This window comes from Rhamphochromis sp. 'chilingali', assembly GCF_963969265.1.
Source record: "Rhamphochromis sp. 'chilingali' genome assembly, chromosome: 9".
NCBI lineage: Eukaryota > Metazoa > Chordata > Actinopteri > Cichliformes > Cichlidae > Rhamphochromis > Rhamphochromis sp. 'chilingali'.
This window is the reverse complement of record NC_137936.1, coordinates 15,483,381-15,507,359: the sequence shown is the minus strand read 5'-3', so window position 1 is coordinate 15,507,359 and position 23,979 is coordinate 15,483,381. Positions and strand designations below refer to the sequence as shown.

Sequence of the window (23,979 nt, the reverse complement as noted above, 5' to 3'; positions counted from 1 at the left end):
TATTATAAATTCAGAAAAGGAACACCAGATTTTGAGACAAGATGCAGTATCATCAGGATACCATCTGACTGACAACAGCCATTTCCATTTCTCAAACACACTGCCAGTGTAGTAAAAGCATACATGGAAGGACTATTCCTGAAGGACTATTCCTGAAGAGTGCTTAAAGAAATTACCAGAAAGCTTGGTTAAGAGAGGTCAGTCTGTATTTAAGAGTAGAGGTGATCGTGCCAAATACTGATTTTCAAGTTCATTAGAATTATATAAACTCTGTTTTACCTTATATATACCATATTTCCATGCATGTTGATACACATTTCCTTAAATTATTGCACCTATTTTCCAAGCAAAATATTAAACAATATATTTTTAAGAAAGGTGACTTAAGAGTTTTGCACAGCGCTTTATTTAATTCATTTCTATATTTAATAGGTTACTCATCAGAAAAAAGTGCACCAATAGACATGGGTCAGGGAAGTGACACTGAGTATTTCACACATGCTACGCTAGAGCAGGGCGATATGACCAAAAATATTTATCACGATATACATTTGAAAATTTGCGATAACGATATAACTGACGATATAATTGACACTAGACAAAATACTTTACAACTCCACAATTTTATTAGTGGAAAAAAAAACATCAATGTATTTTCACTTTTCACAAGCAGCTGTTTTTTTATGTGCATTAAAGTTATATAATATAAAAAATTAACAGTGCAAATGGAAATTCCTTGCTGACAGTTTAACCAAAAGGCATTTCCAGTGGAAATTGGCCAACATTGGCCAACATATCCTCAGCATAACCAGTTCCACACCAGTGAAGTTGCAGCATTTTTACAAACCAATTCTGGTTCATCCGTTTCATTCAACGATGCGCGTTTTACCCATATTCTATCGCGATATTTCATTTTCTTATCGTTGCCCAACATTATACCAGTATTACCGTGAACGGTATGATATGGCCCAGCCCTATGCTACGCCACAAGTTCTGGGGTTTTTTTTTATAGTTTGTAACTGACTAGGTGATTTCCAACAAACAATGGTCAAGTGAGTTGGCCACAATAAAAGGAGTGTGCTTTCCATTTCAGCTTCGCTCTCTCTTTCTCTGTTAACATTTTGGATGTTGCTATATTCGATTTTACACTTGTTAGGAAGATTTTATAGTGCTTGCAGTAGCATTAGTAAGCCATCAGCTTCATTACACTCATCTATACCTGTCTCTCTGTCCAGCTACACTCCATGTGTGTACAGAGGGGTACACAGGGGTAAAATGGAAAGCAGAGAAAGAGAAGAGAGACACTAGCAAGAGCGTTTAGGACAGCAAGCGCAAAAACTTTGATCAACATCAAAAGTACAATTTGTTTGTGTGTACCATTGTTTGGTATTATTTTGATCATAAAAAGCAGTTCAGTACATTTATACCATTGCATGTACCTGTTACATTTGCTTTGTGAAGTTTGAAAAAAAGTTTAATTTGAACCTGATGCTGCTTGAAAGATAAAAGAATGATTTCCAGTCTTTACCTCACAGTGAGAAACAAAGCTTGTTAATGTACACTGGAGCTGTATCAGTATTCAGTATTGGCATAAACCTAAAGCCAAGGTATCTGCACTGATACTGCAACAGACCAAGCATCCTAAAGTGCTGGGATAACTGTGTCATTGAAGACCCCTGAAGGAAATAAATGTGACATATATAAATAACAAGTCATTTAAATACACATTTGATTATTTTGCATTTACTGAATGTTTTTGCAAATTCAGGACAGGTAAATTGATGACTAATGTTTAAGACTAATACTAATGGTTTTACATCAGTGACCACCCCGATCATGGTCAAAATATGAGCAAGGAAGGTTCCAAAAAAAACCCAAACAAACACAAAACGTGTTTCCATTAAAAAAATTTTAATTTTTAATCCGATTCACAAAGCACACACATGAACCCGGTGGTGGATTATTAATAGCGAATCAAAAACTTTGTTTCCATAGTGACTGTTTGAGTCCATTATGGAAAGTGTCTCTTGTTGTTACCAAGACAACAATCCAGCAAAGGCAAATGAATGTGGCAAACAGCTGAGTGATGCATTGAGCCGGTGATCTCTCCATAAACAAGCTCAGCCCCAAACCGGGGGCAGGTGGAGAACTAGAGGGATGACAATAAGAGGGTTGAAAGGATTTTCATGTATGTGGCTGTCAACCAGGCTCAGCTGGTTATATATATATATGTATTCTTCATATTATGATTAGGTTTTGAATATGTTTCTACTTATGTCAACTCGTGACACAAAAGGAGCAAGGGGAGGTTTTATAAACTCACAAAACCAGCTAGCTTTCACCTTGTATTAGGTTTCATCTAAGTTCACAGAACTTAATCCAAAACTAACAAGGATGTGGGTGTATGGAAAACACGCTTTAAGCAAGACACCTTGGACAAACATCCTGTCTTATGACACTCGGCATCCATGCTTAACGAGCTTATAACCAGGAGTTATTCTAGGCATTAAGTGTTACAAGTATGCATGCACAAAACAGTATAGGCTTAAAGGGGAAAAATGGGATCCAAATTGCTAAAGTAATTTTGGGAAAACATTTCATAGTGGGAAAGACAGTGGGACTATTTGGACAGGAGGACGATCTCAATCCCAGCATGACCTCTGAAAGGCAGAAACAGTCTTGATGTCAGAATAAATTATATTTTTATAAAAGCCAAATCACATCAAGATTTGACTAGCATACTGTGTGCAGCTACAACAGTGGGATTCCTGCATACTAGCACATATAGTGTAGCTGCGCTTCAGATACGTCAGGAATGATTCAAGTTTCTATAAATGACAAACAGCGGGGTTGCCATTCAAAAATCAAGCATGACCATTTGAGATAAAGTGATAATCACAATCACACCCATGTGAATAAATCCTAAACTTAATGTTTGTGATTTATATGCTATGTTTTGCAGGATTTAAACATCTCATGCTATGACTTATTCATGAAAGAAGCCACTTTCACATTTTTTGTCCCATGAAATAACAAAAGCAAGAAAGTATAAATCAATTTAACATTATGTTCTATGGGAACAAAAAAAAACAAACTAGGTCACATTCACAAGTGAATCACACTAAGACATATTAAGTCATATAACACAGGCACACACGCACGCACACACTTTGAGAGATTACACAGCAAACAGATCATTAATAAGGGGACAAGCACAAATCTGCAGCCAGCTGAACGCAGGACACTACATCCAAAAATATTTCAGCGATATAGCAATCTTGTCTGCAAGTACTGATAATACTGAATGTAGGCAAAGACTGCTGGTGGTTTGATGAAAAACAGCTTAAATAGTTTTCAGAGCAGCCAATCCTCCTTCCTAGTGTTTCACACTCACCAGCGACACAGACGTAAAAACACAGTGACAGACTAAGAAGTGAGAATCCAAGTCTGTTACATATTTTTATGTGTCACTAGTCTCATATAATGACATATGTGCTGGAATAAACAAAGACACTCAGCTATGCAGTTTGACTTTATGCTTTCTTAAACAGTGAGCCACACATTTACAGAATCACAGAATCACTGTTACGTAAAACATGTTTCCCAGTTAAACAGTATATTACAGGGGAATAGAGAATGAAGTGTTCCTCATTTGGCTGTTCAGCAATATAAAATAGTGATAATTTGTTGAGAGGTCCTTTGGCTTAACAATCTTATAATATAAGAATAAGAATAATCGAAGTAGATCAATAGATTACTTCAGTATTAATGCTGATCCTTCTCAGGAGTATCATTTTGGCCTTTCGTCGACACTACATTAAACAGGTTTAAATTTACGAGGCTGTGTGTTTATCTTGTGTACTGACTAAGAAATACACTTCTTTAAGAGGTCTAACATTGTATTCATTTGCACACAAGCAGCAGCTGATCAGCATCTCAGTGTAATGCTTTGTGGCAGGATTGTTGACACTGGGCCAGAGAGGTAGATCAACAGGATACCGGTGACACGGCAGTGTTCCTCATACATAGACTTTACTTGGGCAGATTGCCATGGTATACTGAAAACCTCCAAATCATATTTGATGACCCTTTTTTTTTTAATCAGTCTGAGAGAACAATAACACCTGTTACAGGGTTTGTCATACATCCATTTATTTATTCAGCTGCTGATAACCATATAGACTATATACGCAGCAGATAAATGTAGCCACTGACCCTGACAAGTGAAGACAAACTGTGGGAGACTAGATGCTGGGTAAAAAAACAAATACAAGTAAAAATCAGTGTCACACACAACAAGTAATTGTGAGGTCATTAGCTAAATTCACGGGCTTTGATCAGATGATTTTTCTGAAAATAAGTCCATGTTTGAGTAGATATAATACTTCAAAGAGAAAAAGGCAGGTGAAACAAAAGGTGGAACACAAAACTAAAAACCTGACATTCACAAGAGCGCCCAGCATGAAGTTGGCTTGCAAAAGGCAGCCCTTTTAGGCGGATGGTTGCATAACACCGCGTATGGGTGCATCATTTGCCTATTCAATACATTCACGGCTGAGTGCCCTTTACCAACTATGGTTTATACATTCTTCAAGCAGCAACACTTACTAGGTAATTACATGTATAATGGTTTTATAAAAAAAATGAAATCTAGTGTCAAGTATATATTTCTGGATTTTGTCCATGTGAGACAAGTGAATAGACAGGCATTAAAGAGCACACCATTTTTGCACTTCATGGTTCTGCAATGTCTTCTAGAGTGTGACAAAGACATCTCGCAAACCAACAGCACGAAGGATTTCAACACTGTGGCAAAGACACACTTACGTGCCCAGGACGTCTTTGAAGTCATACTTCTCCTTTATGTCCGTGGTCTTCTTTTTCCAGGCATGACAGTCCTCATCCAGCGGCATCTTCTTGTTGGGACGCTCAGAAACAATGCTAGTGAGGAAAAAGGGGGATAAGGAGAAAATATTCATAAATATCGGCATTTAACTGCCATAAATACTTCACTGATAGTTCAGGGCTCACATCTCTTGTGCTTTTTATTGCAAATCTATTTTTTACCCTTATCAGTTAGATTAAACATTTCATATCCAAATGTAGGTCACATTACTATGTGAGCATTATTTCACTGTGTTGGGAATATATTAGTTGTTTAGCTGATTTATTAGGGTGTGTATAAGCCAGGTGGGTGTCTGTTAAGCCACTTTTCCACTAGAATCCACATGACTCATCTCAACTTGGTTTTTAGGTTTTTCCATTAGGTGATAGTACCTTATACCAAGTACTTTTTAGTACCTACTAGACCAGGTTTCCAATCGAGCCAAGTCGAGTTGTGATGTCAACAGACTCCGTGCCACTGATTGGTCAAGGAGTGACGGTACTGGATGAGTTATGAGACCGACTCCTTCACAAGAATCATACCCGCCATTTTTTTATCCTGGCAACGAGGGAAATGGCTACACACAACGCCCGCCACCTTCTCTGGCCCTCTTCTTTCACACTGAGTATGACAAAAAGTCATAGACCAAGCAGCAGGTATACCATCACCTCGATGTCCTCCACTGTATGGTGTGTTTGTGTCTCATACAAATGAGATCACAGACCTTTCTACAGCGCCTTTCAAAAACTAACCACACTGAGTTGCAACTACAGGCAAACCATTGCAACACTTTGTTACAGCAACAGCTGCATGTTTCTGTTGCGTTTTCACACAGTCAACATTGTATGGCATAGGACTCTAAGCACAGGGCCAGGAGAGAATTGGTCATTTACACAAAAACACTGGTAAATATCTGGTCACGGTTGCTTGTGTGCTGGTGATTCCTTTTAAGTGGTTGTAACATGTAGCATATGCAGTGCTATAAAGCTTCAAAATGGCAAACAATAAAGTTCACTTCCAACTATATAGAGATGTTGTGAAGTTACATCAGTGCAGTCATGTGCAATACAATTTATAATCAGCAAAAGAGGAATTCATTGCAGACAGGGCCAAAAGCCAAGTCTTGTATCTGCCAGGTTAGTAAGTAAACCAAACAGTGACCTGAAGCAGTTCAGTTGCTGCTGTATGTCCTAAGTACATAACTTCAAGTGCTTAACTTCTTACCACTGCAGTTGTATCAGAGCTGCATACAACTCTGGTTGTATTATGGATCCAGATAACATATAAATTTGTCATCCTCACGCAATGTTTTTTTCACAGAGCTGCAAAGCTGTGTTGACAAGTCCAACTTTAAGATGAGCCCCTCTGAAGAAGCACATTGTTATGAAGAACTGAAACTCAGATGTTTATGCTTATGAAACGTGTGTTTATCTATTTAAAGTTGAGCATCAGGCAAGTTAGGTGAACTCAAATAAAGTCAAACAAAATTAGATTCACACTCATATACCCGGCCAAGGTATTAAGCCCTCCATAAATACCCTTCTACCATTAAAAAGTTATAAATGCAGCTCTCATTGAAACAATGTTTGTTTCTTCCTGTTTTCTTCTCACTTCATTTTTCACACCAGAAGTTAACTTTCAGATGTTTGTCCTCACCACACTTTGAAGAGTGGGAGGGATCACAGAGGACCCTGCTGTCACAGCTATCATAATCTAAACCTAGAAAGTGCCTCAAGATCTCGAAGACTAAAATAGCCCTGTTCATATCAGCATGCCTCACTCCTCCTCTGTTCCTGCTGCCTGCCTGGCAACTTCACAGTCTGTCTATATGGGATGATATAACATATTGTTCTGGACTGGGCCAGTGTTGTTCTGCTAAAGGCGATATAACAGCGCAGTTAATCATCTTCCAATTAGTTCAGAATCAGCTCATTTTAATGCCGAGAGGCACTGTAGCCATATAAACAAGGCGAGGCTTAGCACTGCAGTTATCTCAGAACAAATGGTCATGGCCTCTTCTAGCTGCAGGCACTGATTGGTGTACACGCACAGTAGCATGAATTCAAAGATTATTTTTTTTCCCACGTGTGTCCAGGGGTTTTCACATGATCACACACATACAGACGCACACAGACAGGCGCAGCGACAGTCGTGTTACCTTCACTAATGCCAGAAGTTGGCTTCATACATGTCGCCATGGAAACCCAAAGGCGCTGCTATGGTATCTGAGCGTCTAAATTGCTTTAGTGTCTAATGGCAGGTGGCAGCTAAGCTGGAAATCATTCTGGTTACTTTGACGGCTGGCTGCGGTGTGTTACCTTTAGCTTGAATATATCAAAATAGCCTGCTCAGACATAAAGTGCACATATATGCACAGGAAGAACTGTTTCATTTTAATCTACAGGGTAATTCTCAGTGCTAATTTTTGTATGTGTTCATGTTCAACTTCCGATATAATCTAAGGAACAAACCAACCAAATGAGCCTGTCGGAACAAAGCTTACCGTTAACATTTAAATACATATGAGTCATTCTACACCACATCATTTGGTGCGCTATTTAGAGAAGATGAAGTAAAAAGGAAGTGTCTCTAAATTAAACATGAAAACCAGCATGCAAAGTGAGGATAGTTGTATAAGGAAGTATAGTTAACCATGTGTAAATACTTTACTGATACATCTGATGTTGCACAGCCTGTAGTCCTGTAACTACTGTGAAGAATCAACAAATAATAAAAGAGCAGACTAACTGAATTCCCATGTGTATGCTCACCACCTGTCTCTTTCTATGGAAACTGTGGATTCATTTAGCAATTTTTACTTTAATGTTTTCCTTACAAAATAACCTGGAGTAACTTCAAGTCAGGACCTTGAACCTGCACTGCCAAAACAACTACTTAAAGTTGATATGTTGCAATCATTTCTACCATCATAGTTGTTTCTTGGCCCCAACCACAGAAGCTTTGCATGATTCACTGTTCAAAATAATCCTTGTCTATCGCATTGTAGGATTTGGTGCAGCCCCTCAGTTTGTCCACATTCCAAAGCACAAAGTTATTGCTCCACTACCTTTAAGCCAAAACTCTTCTGATTGACTACCTGTTGCAAACAGAAGGTCTGAGCTGTTGAGATGATAACTCTCTTTTATTTACAACATACAGACCCAAGAGCAATCTGAAGTCTGAGCTTTTGGTTCACATGGATCATTTGTACACGTGCTTTTTGAAAGTCTGGCATTTAACAGTATAATATTATATAAGAAATATTTATTTATTTAAATATATATAAAAGATATATTTTATGAGAACTATGCAACTACACAGTCATGACCCCTTGATTGTAAAGATGTTCGTTTTCTGTATACAAAATGGTTGGGTTGCATAATAAAAAGCTACAGTAAAACATGACTTCCATTAAGAGACTAAACAATGAATTAAACAACTGAAAATAAAATTCTTCACAGTTCTGAAAGGCTTTGTATTTTTTTAATCCCCCTAACTGCATAAGAGCAAAAGACTTTTGAGAACATGAAGCCAGAGGAAGAGTGAAAACACCTCTCACATGCTGCTTGTTTGTAGCATCTCACCTTGCTCATATGGAAATTCATGTTAATTCATGCACTGAGAAGAAGTAACATTGAACATCAAAGTCATTTTTAATCCATATATGCGTCAACCTTTTGTTGCCAGTGGTTGCATTTTCTAAAGGTAGCATTACGCAGCAAATGCCAACATGCACCTAAACCTCCTTCACAGCACTTTTATATCAAAACAACACATTTCAAGCCACTGGAGTTTAATCCAGTTAGACATGAGCAAGGGTGTCTGTTGTTTTTTTTTTTTATTAAAAAAAAAAAACAGGCAAATGCTATAAACAGCAGATTAAGGTTCATGTTTCACACACGCAAGGGCAGAAAAGGCCAAAGCTTAAATATGTGGAAGAGTAGAGGAAAGATACATGCATGGTATTGTATGAGCATAAAGCGGATAAAAAAAAAAAGCCCTTCAACGTCCACGGATGGCATGACTTTGGCCAGTGGGACACGATAAGCTGCTCAACTGAGTAAATAAGCAACAGGACTGAAGAAGCTGGAGGTTGGAAAAAAGCACAATATCATAGTCACATTCCCTGAGAAGTAGGTGACATGCAGCATTCACCCCCTGTTGAAGAATTAGAGAGAGTTGCTGTACTCACTGGTTTCCCATTCCTGTGATGCGCAGTGGACAGAAGAAACACACACACAAACACACACACACACGACGACAGTTAAATGTGACAAAATGGCACGTGCAAAAAAGCTCTGTCCGGCCCTGCTAAACCGTCTCTCACACTCACAGACACACAAACACACACATGAACACACCACAAAATGAATGCAAAAGACTGAAAAAAAGAGGAAGTAGAAAAAGTTAAATTAACATTTAAGGAGACAGAGCTCTGCAAATAACTTATTTGGCTTGTGTCTCTATAACGATGCAGATAAACTCCAAATTGGTTCTGTTTATTATTCTTCTGTTTTTTTAAAGAATAAAAACTGATTTTGGCTCAGCTTAATCACTATTATTCCATACTTCTCCACACCATCTATGGCAAACTGAGGGGAAAATATGCTGCCAAGTATGAACAAAAAGTCAAAGACATGTCCAAGGAATGCATTCCTGTTAAAGCAGACAGAGTTCACTGAAAGCTCACTACACTAGTGCAAAGAGATGATCTTTCAGTGATTTTAAAACCTTCAGATGAGTCTGGCTATGTTTTTGAATCAAATTTCATAAACCTACCCCCAACATGTTTGGTTATTTATCTTGATATCTTTATTATCTCTTTGGAAAACTAGTGTTTTTGTTTTTGAGGAATCTAGTTTTTTTGTTTCTGAGAATGTTGCGCACACTGACAAGGACGAAAGACACAGGGGGGGAAAGCAGCTGCTGTCAAAACAAACTAACAAACTCCATTCACATATTTCATACAACAACAACAAGTTTCATTAGGTCAAACACTTGACAAAGACCTCCGCAGATGTGGGCAAGCTCTTTTTCCACAGGGTGCCAAGTGGAACATATTTAGAAGCATAAACACAGACAGTGAAAGAGAAGAAAGAAGAGCCAGTTTGTGTTTCCCAGAGTCAGAAAGCAGCTGTCAACTGAACGCCATGGAGCCCATCCATACCTGCATATCAATCAACCGACCTGCACCCATCTGCTTCCATGGCAAACACATTGAGATTTTTCTAACAGCAGTGTTGATTGGTCATCTGCTGTCAGTGACGCACACCAAATCTCCTCTTAAGGCCAGCTTATCAATGATAAGAGGACTTCTTAGTAGAAGAGGTGAGGAGGTGTGTGAAGTGTTAAGAAAGTGAGAGACGGTGTGTAAAGAAAGCCACAGAGAAACAGAAAGCAAATAAACGACAGAGACAGATGGGGTTACACTCAAACTGCTTTAAGGACTTCCCGGGGAAGACGTACAGTGTGATGTGTTTTTACTGATGAAATCATTACAGTATTTCTGATTTACAGATTAATAACAGGGATCCTTCTGGCCTAACGCTTTTTGTAGACATACCATAAGTTAAACTTGAGCCATTTAGATAGATATCTACCTGTATATGGTTTCAGTGAAAGAAGAAGAGGATAAAAAGCGATCACTTCAGTCTCTAGTATATTCCATGTCAGCATCTGATCTTCAAAACAGCAGCTTTAGTTACACCGAGGTCCTCTCGGAGTGAATGGGAGGATATAACGTGACCCCGGCTGCTGTTTATGCTTCAGCAGCCTAAAACGCTGAAAACGAGTTATTTTTAAAAGTCGTCAAATCTCACTTCAGCTGTTATAAACACATTCCTTCTACGGAAAAGTCCTTACAGGCGAGGTAAATGCAGCCAAAGTGCCCGTTAACGACAGCTTACCTCACAGAGAGCTCAGTGGGGGAGAGCAGCTGTCCAAACCCTGACGAGAAATCGCGCTCAAGCGCCTATCTGCTCTTTGTCGGAAGGGGTGGGAGTCAAAATGAAAGTTAACGCAGTGTCTCCCTCCTACCTGAAAATGTGCTGTCACGAAGGTCCGGAGTCTCTGCCTGGAGCCCGCCGGCTGTCTCTCCTACTCTGAGCGCTCGCGCTGAATCTGCACGCGCCAACCTCCACCAGCAGGGTTCCTCCTGACGTCACCTCAGGGCAAGGACGGACACAGTGAAGCGGACCAATCACCGCTCTAGCAGTGTGGCGCATAGGTGAACGGCTCTGTCTCACCGACGGTAGCTGCCTCCTCGCTCTTTCCCTCCCCTCACTCGTGACTCCCACACCTGTAATAAAATGCTTGGAGGCGAGAACACCTGTATCGACGTGCTGTTTCGATAGTGGCTGTAATAAACACAATGTGTCACGGTTTTTATGACGTTAACAGCCAAGGTGCTGTGGTTAACAGACTTCCAGGTGTAGGCTAGTTAGGTATTATAAGCTCTAATAAGTTTAGATAAATACTTGTGACATGCACACGCTGAGTGGTGTAGCCGCTTTTATTGGCCTGCTGTCACATAGAAGTGCGACAGTGTTGCAATAAAATAATCGTTATGTTTGATCAAACGAGGGTTGCTTTTTTTGCTAGACATGAGCAGAAGCGTGTTTCAAAGGGGGTATGGGGTGTCACTACCCCGCCTAAAATATAATGTACCCCACCCCCATCAAAGCCACTGAACTAGAGTGATGTTAATCATAAAATCCCTAACACCATCGGATAGCACCACATATAGGACTAGTAGGAATGTTACTTACATTTAGTCCAAGTATTCTACTCCAGTTTACTGGGCATGTTGCTTACAGCAAGTAAAAACTCATGAGTTTTAAAATTTGCTTCCAACTCTTCTGCCTGTTGTTTCATGAAACAATAAAATCAGTGACAAACCAAATTTTTAAAACTGAAGCCAAAAATAAATAAACCCATACAATTTTTTTTCAGTACCATGTGCATACACTCTGTCCTGTGCAGACACCTCTAAGCTGAAATTGTGCAGTGTCAGCTTGTACAGGTGTAGTGCTCCATCTAGTGGATTACATAACCTCAAACAGGTCAAGATCATTGCAAGCTTAAAGTGGTCTTCTTGGAACTGAAACACGTGTGCTAACACACAGGATGTTGTGTATCAGTTTATTTGAACCTTTTTTAAATCATTGTACCCTGTCCATCCCTTTATGTTTCACAATGGAATCATAAAACGCTGTTAAATTGCTCTTCAGCACCATCTAAGCTTGCATCCTGACAAAGAGCCACTGGTTTTAAATTATCTGAAGTGTCTTGAAGTTCTCACTCATTGCAGATGTCAGGTGTAAATTTGCATTTAAATGTAGTTTTCTCTCTGCTGATACAAAGCTTAGACCTATATTGTTGGATGTGGGATTTAAACATTAAAATAGGATATTATATGACTTGTTATAAAGGGTTCATAATTTCCATGCCATAGCAGAAATAGTACATGTATAACTCGTAATTTTAATAAAGAAAGGTTACAGCCAATGCAGTGGTCCAGTGTGCTACCAGTGGCGTCATCAAGGGAAAACCCTGTCTCCCAATATGTTTTTTTAAACATACAACGTTTTGCTATTATGTAAAGAAACAAGAAACAAATAATAAATATTTCTTTTTAGATCTTAGAAATTTTATTTGACTTCTAATTTGATGCCTGTTTTGTTAAAAAAAATAGTATTTTGTTTCGTTATTCATTTTATTTGTATTTTTATGTATTTATTCGTTTTATTTATTCAGTCATTTTTTTTATTTCAGTTTTTAAACATCTACATTTGTAATTAAACAGGTCACACGTCCTCGGTGGCTTCTACGCTTTGTATTCTTCTCTCAAAGGGTAGAAGCGTGAATTAAGGTGCTTTAGGTGAACAGTTGTGCCACTGTCCCCTGAAACGCATACAAAGCGTCTCTGCGGTGAAGGTGCTTCTTGTTGTGACTCCAGGCACTAGGTGGCGCTGTGTCACAAACTGAGCGCTCCTTTCCCCCCTCTCACCTCATCATCGGCAGTGAGCGACCAGTTGCCTAGTGACGAAAAAACTGTGCAGCAGGGCTGATTTCCTGCGTTTCCAACATCTCGTCGCTGGCGCTGACCTAGGGGGAAGTTTTTTCTCCCAGCAGATTTGTTTGCGTCGCATTCACAGCAGGATGCGGGACTGAATAGAGCTGTTACGCTTGACGGGAGCTGGTCCTGTAAACTTTTGGCGTTTCGGGCCTCGTAATGAAGCATTTTGAGGAATGATGAATAATTACACTTTCATCAGGGTCGTTGGGAAAGGGAGCTATGGGGAGGTGAACTTGGTGAAACACAAAACAGACCGTAAACAGGTGAGAAACAGAGCGGTTGTAAGTGGAAACAAACCCCAGATATGTTAAAATAAGCACGCCTTTCAACCACATGCTAAACGTTTTCGTAGAGACCCTAAAACCCTGCTAAGTACTGCTAGCACAAAGTTAGCATAAGTCCTGTAAAGTTAAGGTTTTATACCCACTGAAAACCAATGTTTCTGCTCACTTTGGCATTATAACAACAGCTTAAGCTTGTTGACCACTGTGATGATAATATTTCTATACTCTATTATTGCGTCTGACAGACGTGAAGTAGTCCATTCATAACTGACTTATAAATCAGAACTCTTTGCTCCTATAACTCAGCTTTTCATTGCACAATTTGTTTTCTTTCACGATGAAGCATATATGAAATCACCTCCTGCAACACGATTTTTGTGGGCCAAAGTTTGTATGTACATGAATATTTGTAATGATTTCTGTGAGATATGCTATGCCAGTTACAATTAGAGTACCATGTGTAACTCCAGAACTTTGTTTCATTTGGATTAAACCATCTTCTGATATTTTTATTTGTTTGTGGTACAACTTGCACATTTGCTCGATCCAGCGTGACAGATGGATGCAATTAGCATTTTCTGCCGTTTTGTGACCAAGAATTTCATGTTAAAATTAATTCTCTCAGCATTATTTTGGAATAGAACCATATCTCATTCAGAAAGTTATTTTATTATGTGTTCAAATATGTATGTAAATAAGTTTACAAGACTATTTGAATCTTCTTTTTCTTTCTTTTTTTCATATTTTAACTAGCCAATACTCAGACATTTATTTATTAATTTTTCCGTAATTACAGACCCGTTATGAAATACCAGTGAAATTTTCAGGCATGTCTTTAATAGTTTCCGAGATATTCATATTCAAACATTTCCTCAGATTTCAATGTGAGGAACAAGGTCTGAAAGTGGCTGATCCATCCATCCTATTTATTTTTCACATATGTCACAGTGGGAGCTGGGCATTATTCAAGATGTCATAGGGGAAGCAGCAGTATGGCACCTTCTAGCAGTGAGATGACAGAGCTACCCGTTGTACCATTGTGGGTTGGCCTTTTAAAAATATAAAAATTTTCAATGCATCTTCTAATAAACTTGTATGCATTCATATAGTTTAGTTTTTGTTTTTTAATGTATTTTTTCATAACAACTATTGACCAGTGTACTTCATTAAAGGTGTTCCCAGGCTGCTAGTCTATAGAGGAACAAAGGCATAGACTTGTAAAATCTATTCAAAGTGCATAGGTTTTGTTTTTCAGCACACGTGTTTGTGTTTCTTGTAGTATGTTATAAAGAGATTGAATTTGACCACCTCCTCCAAACGTGAACGACGTGCTGCGGAGCAGGAGGCGCAGCTGCTGTCTCAACTGCGCCATCCCAACATTGTGACTTACAAGGAGTCCTGGGAAGGAGATGACTGCCAGCTGTACATTGTGATGGGTTTCTGTGAAGGTGGAGACCTCTATCACAGGCTTAAACAACAAAAAGGAGAGCTGTTACCCGAGAGGCAGGTGGTGGAGTGGTTTGTCCAGATAGCCATGGCATTGCAGGTGAGTTCTGCATCAGTTTATGCATTTTTTCCATCATTTATTCACATAAAGCGACAGTCACTCTCTTATTTCTCTTATTTTGTATATCAGTACCTACATGAGAGGAACATTCTTCATCGGGACCTTAAAACGCAGAATATCTTCCTGACGAAAACCAACATCATTAAAGTGGGGGACCTTGGCATTGCCCGAGTACTGGAGAACCAGAATGATATGGCCAGCACACTCATAGGAACCCCATACTACATGAGTCCTGAACTCTTCTCTAATAAACCTTATAACCACAAGGTATTTTGGATATCTGTTTAAAATGACTCCTTGTCTTTGAAGTTATATAAGCAGGGTAAAGGACTGGGATGACTTATTAAACACAAATGTGTAGTATATGGAGTCAAACACATCAGCTAGGAGGCAGCAACTCTCAGGGCTTCATTAAAGGGCACATTAGCACATGCATAAATAGGATTTCCTTGATTGTTGTTCCCAGGCCGTTGGTGCATAGAGGAGTTGTTCTCTAAGCAGGACAAAGACATAGACTTTAGTAGCTATTAAAAGTTTTTTGTTTCAATGCAGAAGGAAAGCTTTGGCAGTGCACAGAGACAGTGTGCCAGGATGATCACATAAGAAATGAACTATCGTGTTTCTTTCCCACAGAAGTGAGACAGTGCTAGCGCTCTGCCAAATAGGTTATGGCACCAAACTGTATGTGTAACTTTAGCTTCCCTGATATAGTGTTTTATTGGCTCATTACATGTTAGCACACTGTGCAGTATAACCAAGGAATGTATCCACTAATACTGGCCCACATTAGGGCAAAATGTTATGTAGCTGAGGTATCCAGCTTATAAATGAAAGAAACTGCAAGTAGTAATGTAGACAAGTTAACAAGTACTTATGCTTTGAGTACTTAATTTAAAGGTCACATTATGCCAGGTACAAAGTCATGAAGTCCGCTCTCATGAATGATGCTCCCATAGACTTTGTATGATAATGATGCATACATCTTTTTATGGGTTTAATTTTTCTGTCTTTAGTCAGATGTCTGGGCCCTGGGCTGCTGTGTATATGAGATGTCTACACTGAAACACGCCTTCAATGCCAAGGACATGAACTCACTGGTGTATCGTATTGTAGAGGGAAAGGTGAGCTTTATATTTTAACATATTTATGTTTTAAAAAAAATTATTATTCATTTTTTATTCGTGTTTTCTTTAGGTAAAGTATTGTAAGTTACAGTATCTATCCATCTATCTTTGTCTGGGTTACAACCTGGAACACCCGCCAGTCTGCCACAGGGCTAACACAGTGAAGCATACAACTGTTTACACTCACATTCACACCTATGGTCAATTTAGAATCACTTGTTAACCTAGTCCATGCATGTCTTTGGACTCCAGGAGGAAGCTGGACTATCTGAAGAGAACCCACACAGACATGGAGGAGAACATGCGAACTCCTTACTGAATAAATCCATTTTAATATATTATATCAAAATAATATCTATACCACAATGTAGTTTAATGAGCCTAAAACGTTTGGGTGATTTTGTGAGTGTCACTTAAGCTCACTTGTTTACAAGCCCAGACTGTGGTTTCTGTGTGACTGATAGGTGTCTTCAACCATTTGGATTTGTTTTTTAATAATTAACACTTGTCCCATGTGGTTTATTCTGAACGGTGATAATTGTCTTCTGGGTTTCTAAACAGCTTCCACAGATGCCCAGTAAGTATGAGCCCCAGCTTGGAGATTTAATCAAAAGCATGCTGTCTAAGAGACCTGAAGACAGGCCCGATGTCAAACTCATTCTCCGGCAGCCCTACATAAAACGACAAATTGCCATGTTCCTTGAGGCAACAAAAGAGTAAGTTCCCTCTAAGTCATTTTAATGAAAAAAATCAAAAATGGTGTTTTGAAATTTTCTTTGTATGTTTTTATAACCTGATCATTTCTGCCCCTCTCTTTGTGCAGTGATCTCTTTGTTCTTAAAGGCTTATTATGTGTCTTGATTTTCACTTCCCCAGAAAAACTGCCAAGTCACGAAAAAGACCTGTTGGTGGCAGTGGTGATTGTAGGACCAGCAGTGTGTCACCTGTGATGTCATGTCAGCCAAAGCCTGAGAGGCTGGCTCCCAGTCCACAACCTGAACCTCGTGCCAGGGTAAAGCGGGTAAGTTAAGGATGAATACTAATACTGATTTACCGTAATAAAATGAATCCTATGACTTATATTATTTTTATTTACACAGTGGTAGACTGATGGAAGCCTACACATATCAGTGTGTAATGGTAATGATACTCAGTCAATCCTTTCTTTTGAGTTTTCTTATTTTCATCTCATCTGCGCTCATTAAAAAAACTCCCCCCTTTGTGGAAAGTATTTGTTTTCTACTTGGATATAGCTGCTATATAGAAAGAACACTCCTATTAAACTTTTTGTGATTCAGTTAAAGATGTTCATATAAACAAGGAACCCTCTGTGATTGTTATTTTTGTTGTTAAACTCAGAAAGACGACAAATCGCAACACTTTAAAGGCCGGAACGGTGTGGTAGACAGCACTCCCATCCAGACGCCTCCGCCATTCAAACCCTCTTCACCTGATGCTCTCAGAGCATCCCTGCTTACTGTTAGCAATATCGATATTGATATCCCCGTGCAGCTGGACAATGACCTGATACAGAGACAGGTGCAGAGGCCCCAGCCTGTCGTGTCGCATCACCGGGCAGCTAATGAACCTCTCACGCACAATGTGAGCAAAGACAGCAAGGTGAGAGGGAAACCAGATCCCTTTCCCCCTCCTTCGCCACTAAAGCCCCCTCTGAAGTCTGTATCAGGTGTTTGCAGCACGAGAGAAGACGAAGGGAGGGTGGCCGGTGACTTGTCTGACTTTCAGCGACAGGCCAAATCAAACCCTGGGGACAAGTTATCTATCTCGGGGGAGAAAAAGATTTCAGATATGGACGATAAGGATGATACCATGGAGTTACTTAAAAAAGCTGATCCACAGGACCCAAATCCAGAAAACGAGGTTCTAGAAGCAGATGCAGACAATAAGAACAACACTGTGACTCTTTTCAAGCATGCTCCAGCACACCTACCTACCTCAGACATCCAAGTAAGTGTCCTAAAGTACCTTCTTTTGATGTTTTCATCTGGAGTGTTCGGTGTTTGTTTTATTTGTTCAATTATATCTCTGTAGGAAAGCCTAGAATCTACTGAAAAGCTGTTAGAGCCACTCCCTCCACCACTGGTGAGTGCTAAATAATGCAGATATAGTATAGAACACGTTGCCTCGTGTTAATGCAATTGTATTTGTGTTTTTTCAGGAACCCGTTAAGGAAGAATCTCCCTTACAAGCCAGTAAGCCAGATCGAGCTGCTACATGTCTAACTCCTCTGTACCTATCATCAGAACCATCTATATCACAGCAGCACAGAGGAAAGCACACAAGACAGAAACATGAGGACCAGGACAAGGTAAAGACTGATACAGGAGTGATGTTGCTGAAATCATTATCGTTCTAATGATATTTTAAAGGAATGGCAAGACAAAAAAGAATGTGTCTGTGTAGGTTCTCAGTCATCAAAATCATCCAGGCATTCTTAAGAGCTTGACAAGGAAGGGAAGTGGAATTCTTCAAGTTTGTAAAGCTGTTTCACCTCTCATCCAAGACGCTTCTTCAGTTGTAAAATAATCGGAGGAGAGTCCCTGTTGGATGAGAGGCGAACCGTCTTCACAAACCTAAAGAAATCCAGTTGCCTTCTTAACGATGCTCTCAAGAATGTGCTGCTGATCTTCTTTCACTGACCTTTCACTGACTCTCCAGTCAGCAAATTTCATTTAGCATTTGTTTTGGTTAAGATCTATTCCTAACCACTTTCTATTGCAGTGCTAGCCAGCCAGCATGCGTGACAGTAACAAAGGAGTGAGTTAGGCTAATTAAAGCAGTTGTTGCATCTTGTTTTGTCCTTTCAGTCCAAGGTGGCCGCTCTTAGACCTTTACCTCAGCTTCCTGTTGATACTGTAGCTGTGGAGGGGAAAAAGAGGAGCAGGAGGAACTCGGAGACCAAGAAAGCTGATGTGACTGTGACCTCAGAATCAGTTAGCTCCCATAATGATGGACTTTTACCAGCACCACAGGTGAGGGCATTCCCCTAAAACCACAGCTTTTAATTTCTGAACATTTGCTTTGCCTAAGACATAACGTTTTTGAGAGAGATAACAGATTATCTATATCTGCATTTTTTAGTCTTCTACATCTTAGAAACAAATGTCAGCAAGAGTAAAGAGAACAGTGTCAAAACAGGAGCAAGGCCAAGGCTATACTCAAACTTTGATATTTTATTATTTCCTTATTACAATATGATGACGTCAGCCTGTTATGGCATCATTTGACGTTGTAGGCCGTCGTATTGGAAAAAATAGAAAATATGTTGTTCAGCTCCATTTCATATGTTACATTATTCAGTATAATTTCTTGAAAGTTTTTCTTCAAGGTCAATCTTTACTTTGGGTGCTAACAATGAAAGTCAAGGTCAAATGTTTAGCTGATCTATCTAGCTGATCCCAAGGCCTAGAATGTTGTTGTAAAGTTTGAAGATGATCTATAATAAATTTTGGGGAGCAGTTTTTACTGATTTTCACCAAAATGAAATCACCTCGAACTGTGAATGCTAGTCTGCTAACCAACAGACAGACAGACAAACAAATAGATCCAATTACATACTGTGTAATTGGATCTGTGGGGGCAGAAAGGTTATTTCTGTTTTAATTCTTGTCATGTTTCATAGTTTATGCAATATTGTTCTATCAAATTTTATTTTTAGGATCGTCCCCTCTCTGCAAGAGAGAGAAGAAGACTGAGGCAGTCCCAAGAGAGTGCCAGACAACCATGTACGATACTCGAAACTCAAAGTGGAGCATTTTGTTGCAAAACAAACAAAAGGATTTACAGAAATTAATATTTGTTTCTACATTTCTGTCTCTGATTAGTTTTCTGTCTTCCCCAGGTGTTAGTGCTGTACGGAGGGCATCTTATGATGTCACGTCCACCAAGGCTGAGCACGACAGTGCCCCATTTACTCGATCTGTGTCTGCCTCTTTTGCAGAGTCCAATAGTAAGGTACAGACACGCCACCCACTGTGACAGTGCATTGACTTTACTGTTCATTTGTAAGCTACATTACATACTGACTGTGGCACTGGCCTGACTGAGAGTGACCCACTGCAAATTCTGCCTATTGTGAGGCTAATCTGATCCTATCGTACTGAGTCTGAAACACATATCTGTGTTGTATCAGCAGGATAAACTGCTGGAGCAAAAGTCAGATGAAGATGAATGCAGCTCATCCACAAGTTCCACAGAGCGTTCAGAAGGAGACTGCAGGGAAAGGTAAGAGCATACGGCAGTCGAATTGAGTGCAACTTAGCTGAATTATAAAACTGAACCAAAACCTAAATTTTCTTAAACGTGTTTATAATCCATGTTTTGTGGTCTCTCTGCAGAAAGACTGAATCCAGCGACATGCACGACTTAGTTAATATGATGACTCAGACTTTGAGAATGGATGTTGGAGATGGTGTAAGCGAGGGGGACAGAGGCAGATTTGGCTCTACCGCACTGCCAGAGTTTAAACTGAACAGGAAGTACAGGGATACCCTGTTGCTTCATGGGAAGGCTCGAGAGGAAGCGGAGAACTTGTCACTCGGTCAAATAGGTTAGATGCTTTGTTCAAACCCTTTGCAATATGTCAGTCTTTATGAAACTCCATTGTGTTAAATATGTATGTCACTTCAGAAGGCTCTCCATCTGGTCCGGCCAAAATAAGAAGAGCCATAGAACGTCTGAGAACAGATGTGGTGAAGGGCCTGGGGGTCAAGCTGTTGGACAAAGTGCTGGAAGTGATGGAGGAGGAGGATGACGCTAAAAGAGAAGTGGGTAAAACACATCCAATATCAAGATAAAATTACATGGATAGGTCAAGGTTTAATAAACCATATAGTAGTGGAGAGGAGAAAAACATTATTATACCAATCTTCTTGGTTTTAAAAAAATCAAGAACAATATCTAAACAAGTGCAGGCCTCACTTCTCTCAGTTCACGTCAAAGTTTATGGGAGAGCTGGGAGAAACCCCAAATGAAAATTTTGGAGTGGCCTAGTCAAAGTCTGGACTTAAATCTGATTGAGAGCCTGTGGCATGACCGTAAACCATCCACTGTGGCTGAAGAGTGGGTCAAAATTCTTCCAGTTTTGTGAAAGACTTATTGTCAGTTTTCACTTGATAGCAGTTCTTGCTGCCAAGGGTGGCACAATTAGTTATTAGTTTCAGGTTTTTCACACAGGGCCAAGTAGGTTTGGGTAGCTTTTTTCCTGCATGAAAATATAATCCAAAAACCATATTTTGCATTTACTTGGAAATATCTTTGTCAGATATTGGAATTTGATGTTGCTAAACATGAAAGTATAACAAATATGGAAAAAACTAAGAAATCAGGAAGGAGGTGAATACTTTTTCATGGCCTCGTACATTCAGAATATCTAATGAGACTAACAAATTTGCCATTAAAACACCACTCGTGATCATGTACAGATAAACATGCCAGTTCACAGTAAACTGACCCCACTTGTCTTCCTTTTTTTTTATTTTTTTTAGCTGTGCCTTCGCAACCTAATGGGAGATGAGAAGTACCAAGCCTATGCTGTAATGGTGAGGCAGCTGAAATTCTTTGAGGATATGGCCTTTAAGATTTAAAAAGCACTATATATGAAAGCTTAAATGTTTTTCACAATCGTCTGTGTGGAAACCCCGAAGTAAGCTGGAGCAACAAATCTTAAATGATGACGCACATCAAGATGGTCTTTGCAAGAAATATACCAGCATTCATGTTCAAACATGGACTGAATTGAAAACTGCTCAAAGGCATTTTTTTCCTGCCACTACCAACATGATTGTTTGGGACTGTTACATTTTTTTCCAGACAACATGCAAGATCTCACTTCTGACTGCAGGGTTTATCATGGGACTGTCATACAGATATAATCTTATTGTGTACATCACATGTAAATGAAGTTAATTTCTTTCTCTTTTTTTAAAACTTAATTTCAGTATAAACACAAAATGTGAAAGCATCTAAGGATTTTCCAGATCCCTATGCAAATATTTTTGTCATGTTTAAGCACGCTCTGTCTTTCCATTTGCTGTAGAGGAATATCACCTTATGTATAATGCAAACCAGAATTTCTAGAATGGTTACATCTGTTGAGGACATTAAATCTTCCCCCTACTGCTCAATTGTATTTTCTTATAGACAAAATAATGTAAATTAGATGTAGATATTAACATGTGAACAATTTCTAATAAATCCTTAATGTATTTCTTGTTTATTTTTCTTGTTCTTGTTTCTTGTTTTATGTTGAAAACCAGAATAAAACATTTAATTGATAAAAGAACTAAAACAAGATGACTGCATGTGCATTCTCAGCATTCCCAAACATAAACATAATTTTAAAAAAAACATGGACTGTATCAGGTGTTTATTATGTGAAACACAGGTTTCATTGCTGGGTAACACTGTAACAAAGGGTTCTTACTAAATGCTTCAAATGTGAATTGCAAGACTTCAGTACAACATCCAATATAAAAAGATGTATTAACAGGCAGATACGGGGTGCCTGCGAGTTATTTGTGCTTCTTCTTTTTGGTGCTTTCCTGAGGTTTTTGGCTGGGCTCTGCAGTGCTCTCTGGTAAAGCCGGCTGCCAGGACAGAGGATTCCTTCTGAACATAGGCCATGGAGGCAAGGTCAACTAAAGCAAAGAACAGACCCAAAATTAAGTTATGATGGATGTTGTTAAAGGGCTGGACAGGTGTGAAAAAACAAGCGAAAACAACAATGTGTCTAATTCTGACATGTTTTCCTCTCAGGCTGAAAGGAGAGCAAAGACAGAAACATGTAACAGGTGCACAATGTATCTATCATGGCAAACTTACCACACAGGAGACAGCAAAACCAGCCAAGACAATGTACACTGTCCACCCGAACTGTTCAATGATCAGACCGTACACAAATCCAATCGCCTGCAACAATTACACAAATATCTTAAAATCTAACTTCAAGTAAAAATTAAAAAAAAGATTGTGTGAAATTTTGGTTAGTTACCGCTGAGATGAGTATTATTCCCTGGAAAATCTGTTCTGCCAGCTTCTGACCTTTATAATCCTGGAAAACAGTTGTTTGGGGAGGGAGGAGTGTGTGTCAATGAATCTCTTATTATTATACGTGAAAAGGATGTACACCATGATTGCTTAAGCCCTCCTATGCTACTTAACCCCCCCCCCCCCCCCCCCCCCACACACACACACACACACAAGCAATAACAGAAACAAGTACCAATGTCGTCATTAAAACAGCTTTTTCTCAGTGTAAAGTGTGCAGATGAATATAACACCAAGACCCTTCAATTCCTGACTGAAGGTTGCAGTGTAGTAATGAGTTTGTCTTATGGGTCCGAGCACACACATCAAGCTTCTTTAGGTAAGACAATGCATTTGCAATATCAATAACCAACTAATAGCTGCTGAGTCATATGGTAAACCTATCTTTTAAATCTTCTTAATTAGGAAGAATGATCTTCTTCACGATTTTAGGTTTAGGGGATAAATCATATAACAGCTGTTACCTGCGTAGCCACAGACACATCGGCCAGCTACCGTTAGACAGGTTAACTTTAGCTCAATAGCACAGCATGCACGAAAGTCAGTGCGAGCCTGACCGTGCAGTTTCTGATCAAATAACCCAATTACCGCTTACCATATGCGTGGGGATAGACTTGAATATAGGCAGCATGTTTCCAAATGAAATAAGCTACCATAAAATTGAAAGAATTAGCGAGAACAAATCGAAGGAACTGAATTTCCGGTTTCAAAAAGATACGTCTGTAAACGAAAAGGACCCAATTACAGCGGAGGAAACCGCGCAAGCGCAAAGATCTACAACGCATACGGATTGGACGAAGCCGTACGTGGTACAGTCAAATTTGGGTTTAGTATGATTGGCCACACAAGTGCCAGTCAAAATATGTGGCTCCATTATTTTAGTCGTGTGTATATATACATATATATATACATATATATATATACATATATACATATATATATATACATATATACATATATATATATACATATAT

The 23,979-nt window shown here is 39.3% G+C and overlaps 3 protein-coding genes across 9 annotated transcripts in view; 1 reads left to right on the top strand and 2 right to left on the bottom strand.

The window, feature by feature from the left end:
* camk1b (calcium/calmodulin-dependent protein kinase Ib) overlaps positions 1-11,030 on the bottom strand; it is a 41,886-nt gene extending 30,856 nt beyond the window's left edge. The window contains exons 1-2 of one of the 3 annotated variants that reach the window (XM_080892459.1): positions 10,922-11,030; positions 4,828-4,941 (exon numbers count right to left, since the gene is read on the bottom strand). In XM_080892459.1, the coding sequence (XP_080748585.1) occupies positions 4,828-4,913 (86 nt within the window). In that variant the 5' untranslated portion in view covers positions 4,914-4,941; positions 10,922-11,030. Of the gene's footprint in view, positions 1-4,827; positions 4,942-10,485; positions 10,743-10,791 lie in introns of those variants that run through there. The other 2 variants (XM_080892460.1, XM_080892461.1) reach the window with 2 other exon arrangements.
* A 1,899-nt stretch (positions 11,031-12,929) lies between these two features.
* Positions 12,930-22,162, top strand: nek4 (NIMA-related kinase 4). 5 transcript variants are annotated; one of them, XM_080891666.1, is made up of 16 exons: positions 12,930-13,225; positions 14,526-14,792; positions 14,883-15,080; positions 15,827-15,934; positions 16,499-16,653; positions 16,814-16,958; positions 17,297-17,905; positions 17,990-18,040; positions 18,117-18,266; positions 18,766-18,930; positions 19,617-19,683; positions 19,800-19,912; positions 20,094-20,182; positions 20,296-20,507; positions 20,588-20,724; positions 21,445-22,162. In XM_080891666.1, exons 1-16 carry the CDS (start codon positions 13,136-13,138, stop codon positions 21,541-21,543), a joined length of 2,655 nt encoding a protein of 884 aa, XP_080747792.1. In that variant the 5' UTR covers positions 12,930-13,135; the 3' UTR covers positions 21,544-22,162. The 5 variants fall into 5 exon arrangements, with proteins under 5 accessions (XP_080747792.1, XP_080747791.1, XP_080747789.1 ...); XM_080891665.1 differs by having other exon boundaries at positions 20,091-20,182; XM_080891663.1 differs by having other exon boundaries at positions 18,739-18,930.
* Positions 22,163-22,310: 148 nt separating this feature from the next.
* Positions 22,311-23,757, bottom strand: spcs1 (signal peptidase complex subunit 1). Its single transcript, XM_080891667.1, has 4 exons — positions 23,601-23,757; positions 22,950-23,009; positions 22,781-22,867; positions 22,311-22,596 (listed from the first exon to the last, which is right to left on the bottom strand). The coding sequence occupies exons 1-4, from the start codon at positions 23,634-23,636 to the stop codon at positions 22,471-22,473; spliced, it is 309 nt and encodes a 102-aa protein (XP_080747793.1). The 5' UTR covers positions 23,637-23,757; the 3' UTR covers positions 22,311-22,470.
* Positions 23,758-23,979: the final 222 nt, after the last annotated feature.

What these genes read in the sequence shown, in the direction of transcription:
- nek4 (XM_080891662.1), top strand. Translation starts at nt 13,136, where the DNA reads ATGATGAATAATTACACTTTCATCAGGGTCGTTGGGAAAGGGAGCTAT. An exon ending in ATAAACCTTATAACCACAAG is followed by an intron (nt 15,081 to 15,826) that starts GTATTTTGGATA and finishes TTCTGTCTTTAG; the next exon opens with TCAGATGTCTGGGCCCTGGG. An exon ending in TTCCTTGAGGCAACAAAAGA is followed by an intron (nt 16,654 to 16,813) that starts GTAAGTTCCCTC and finishes TCACTTCCCCAG; the next exon opens with AAAAACTGCCAAGTCACGAA.
- spcs1 (XM_080891667.1), bottom strand. Translation starts at nt 23,636, where the DNA reads ATGCTGCCTATATTCAAGTCTATCCCCACGCATATG. An exon ending in AGTCTATCCCCACGCATATG is followed by an intron (nt 23,010 to 23,600) that starts GTAAGCGGTAAT and finishes ACTGTTTTCCAG; the next exon opens with GATTATAAAGGTCAGAAGCT. An exon ending in GTTTTGCTGTCTCCTGTGTG is followed by an intron (nt 22,597 to 22,780) that starts GTAAGTTTGCCA and finishes TCTTTGCTTTAG; the next exon opens with TTGACCTTGCCTCCATGGCC.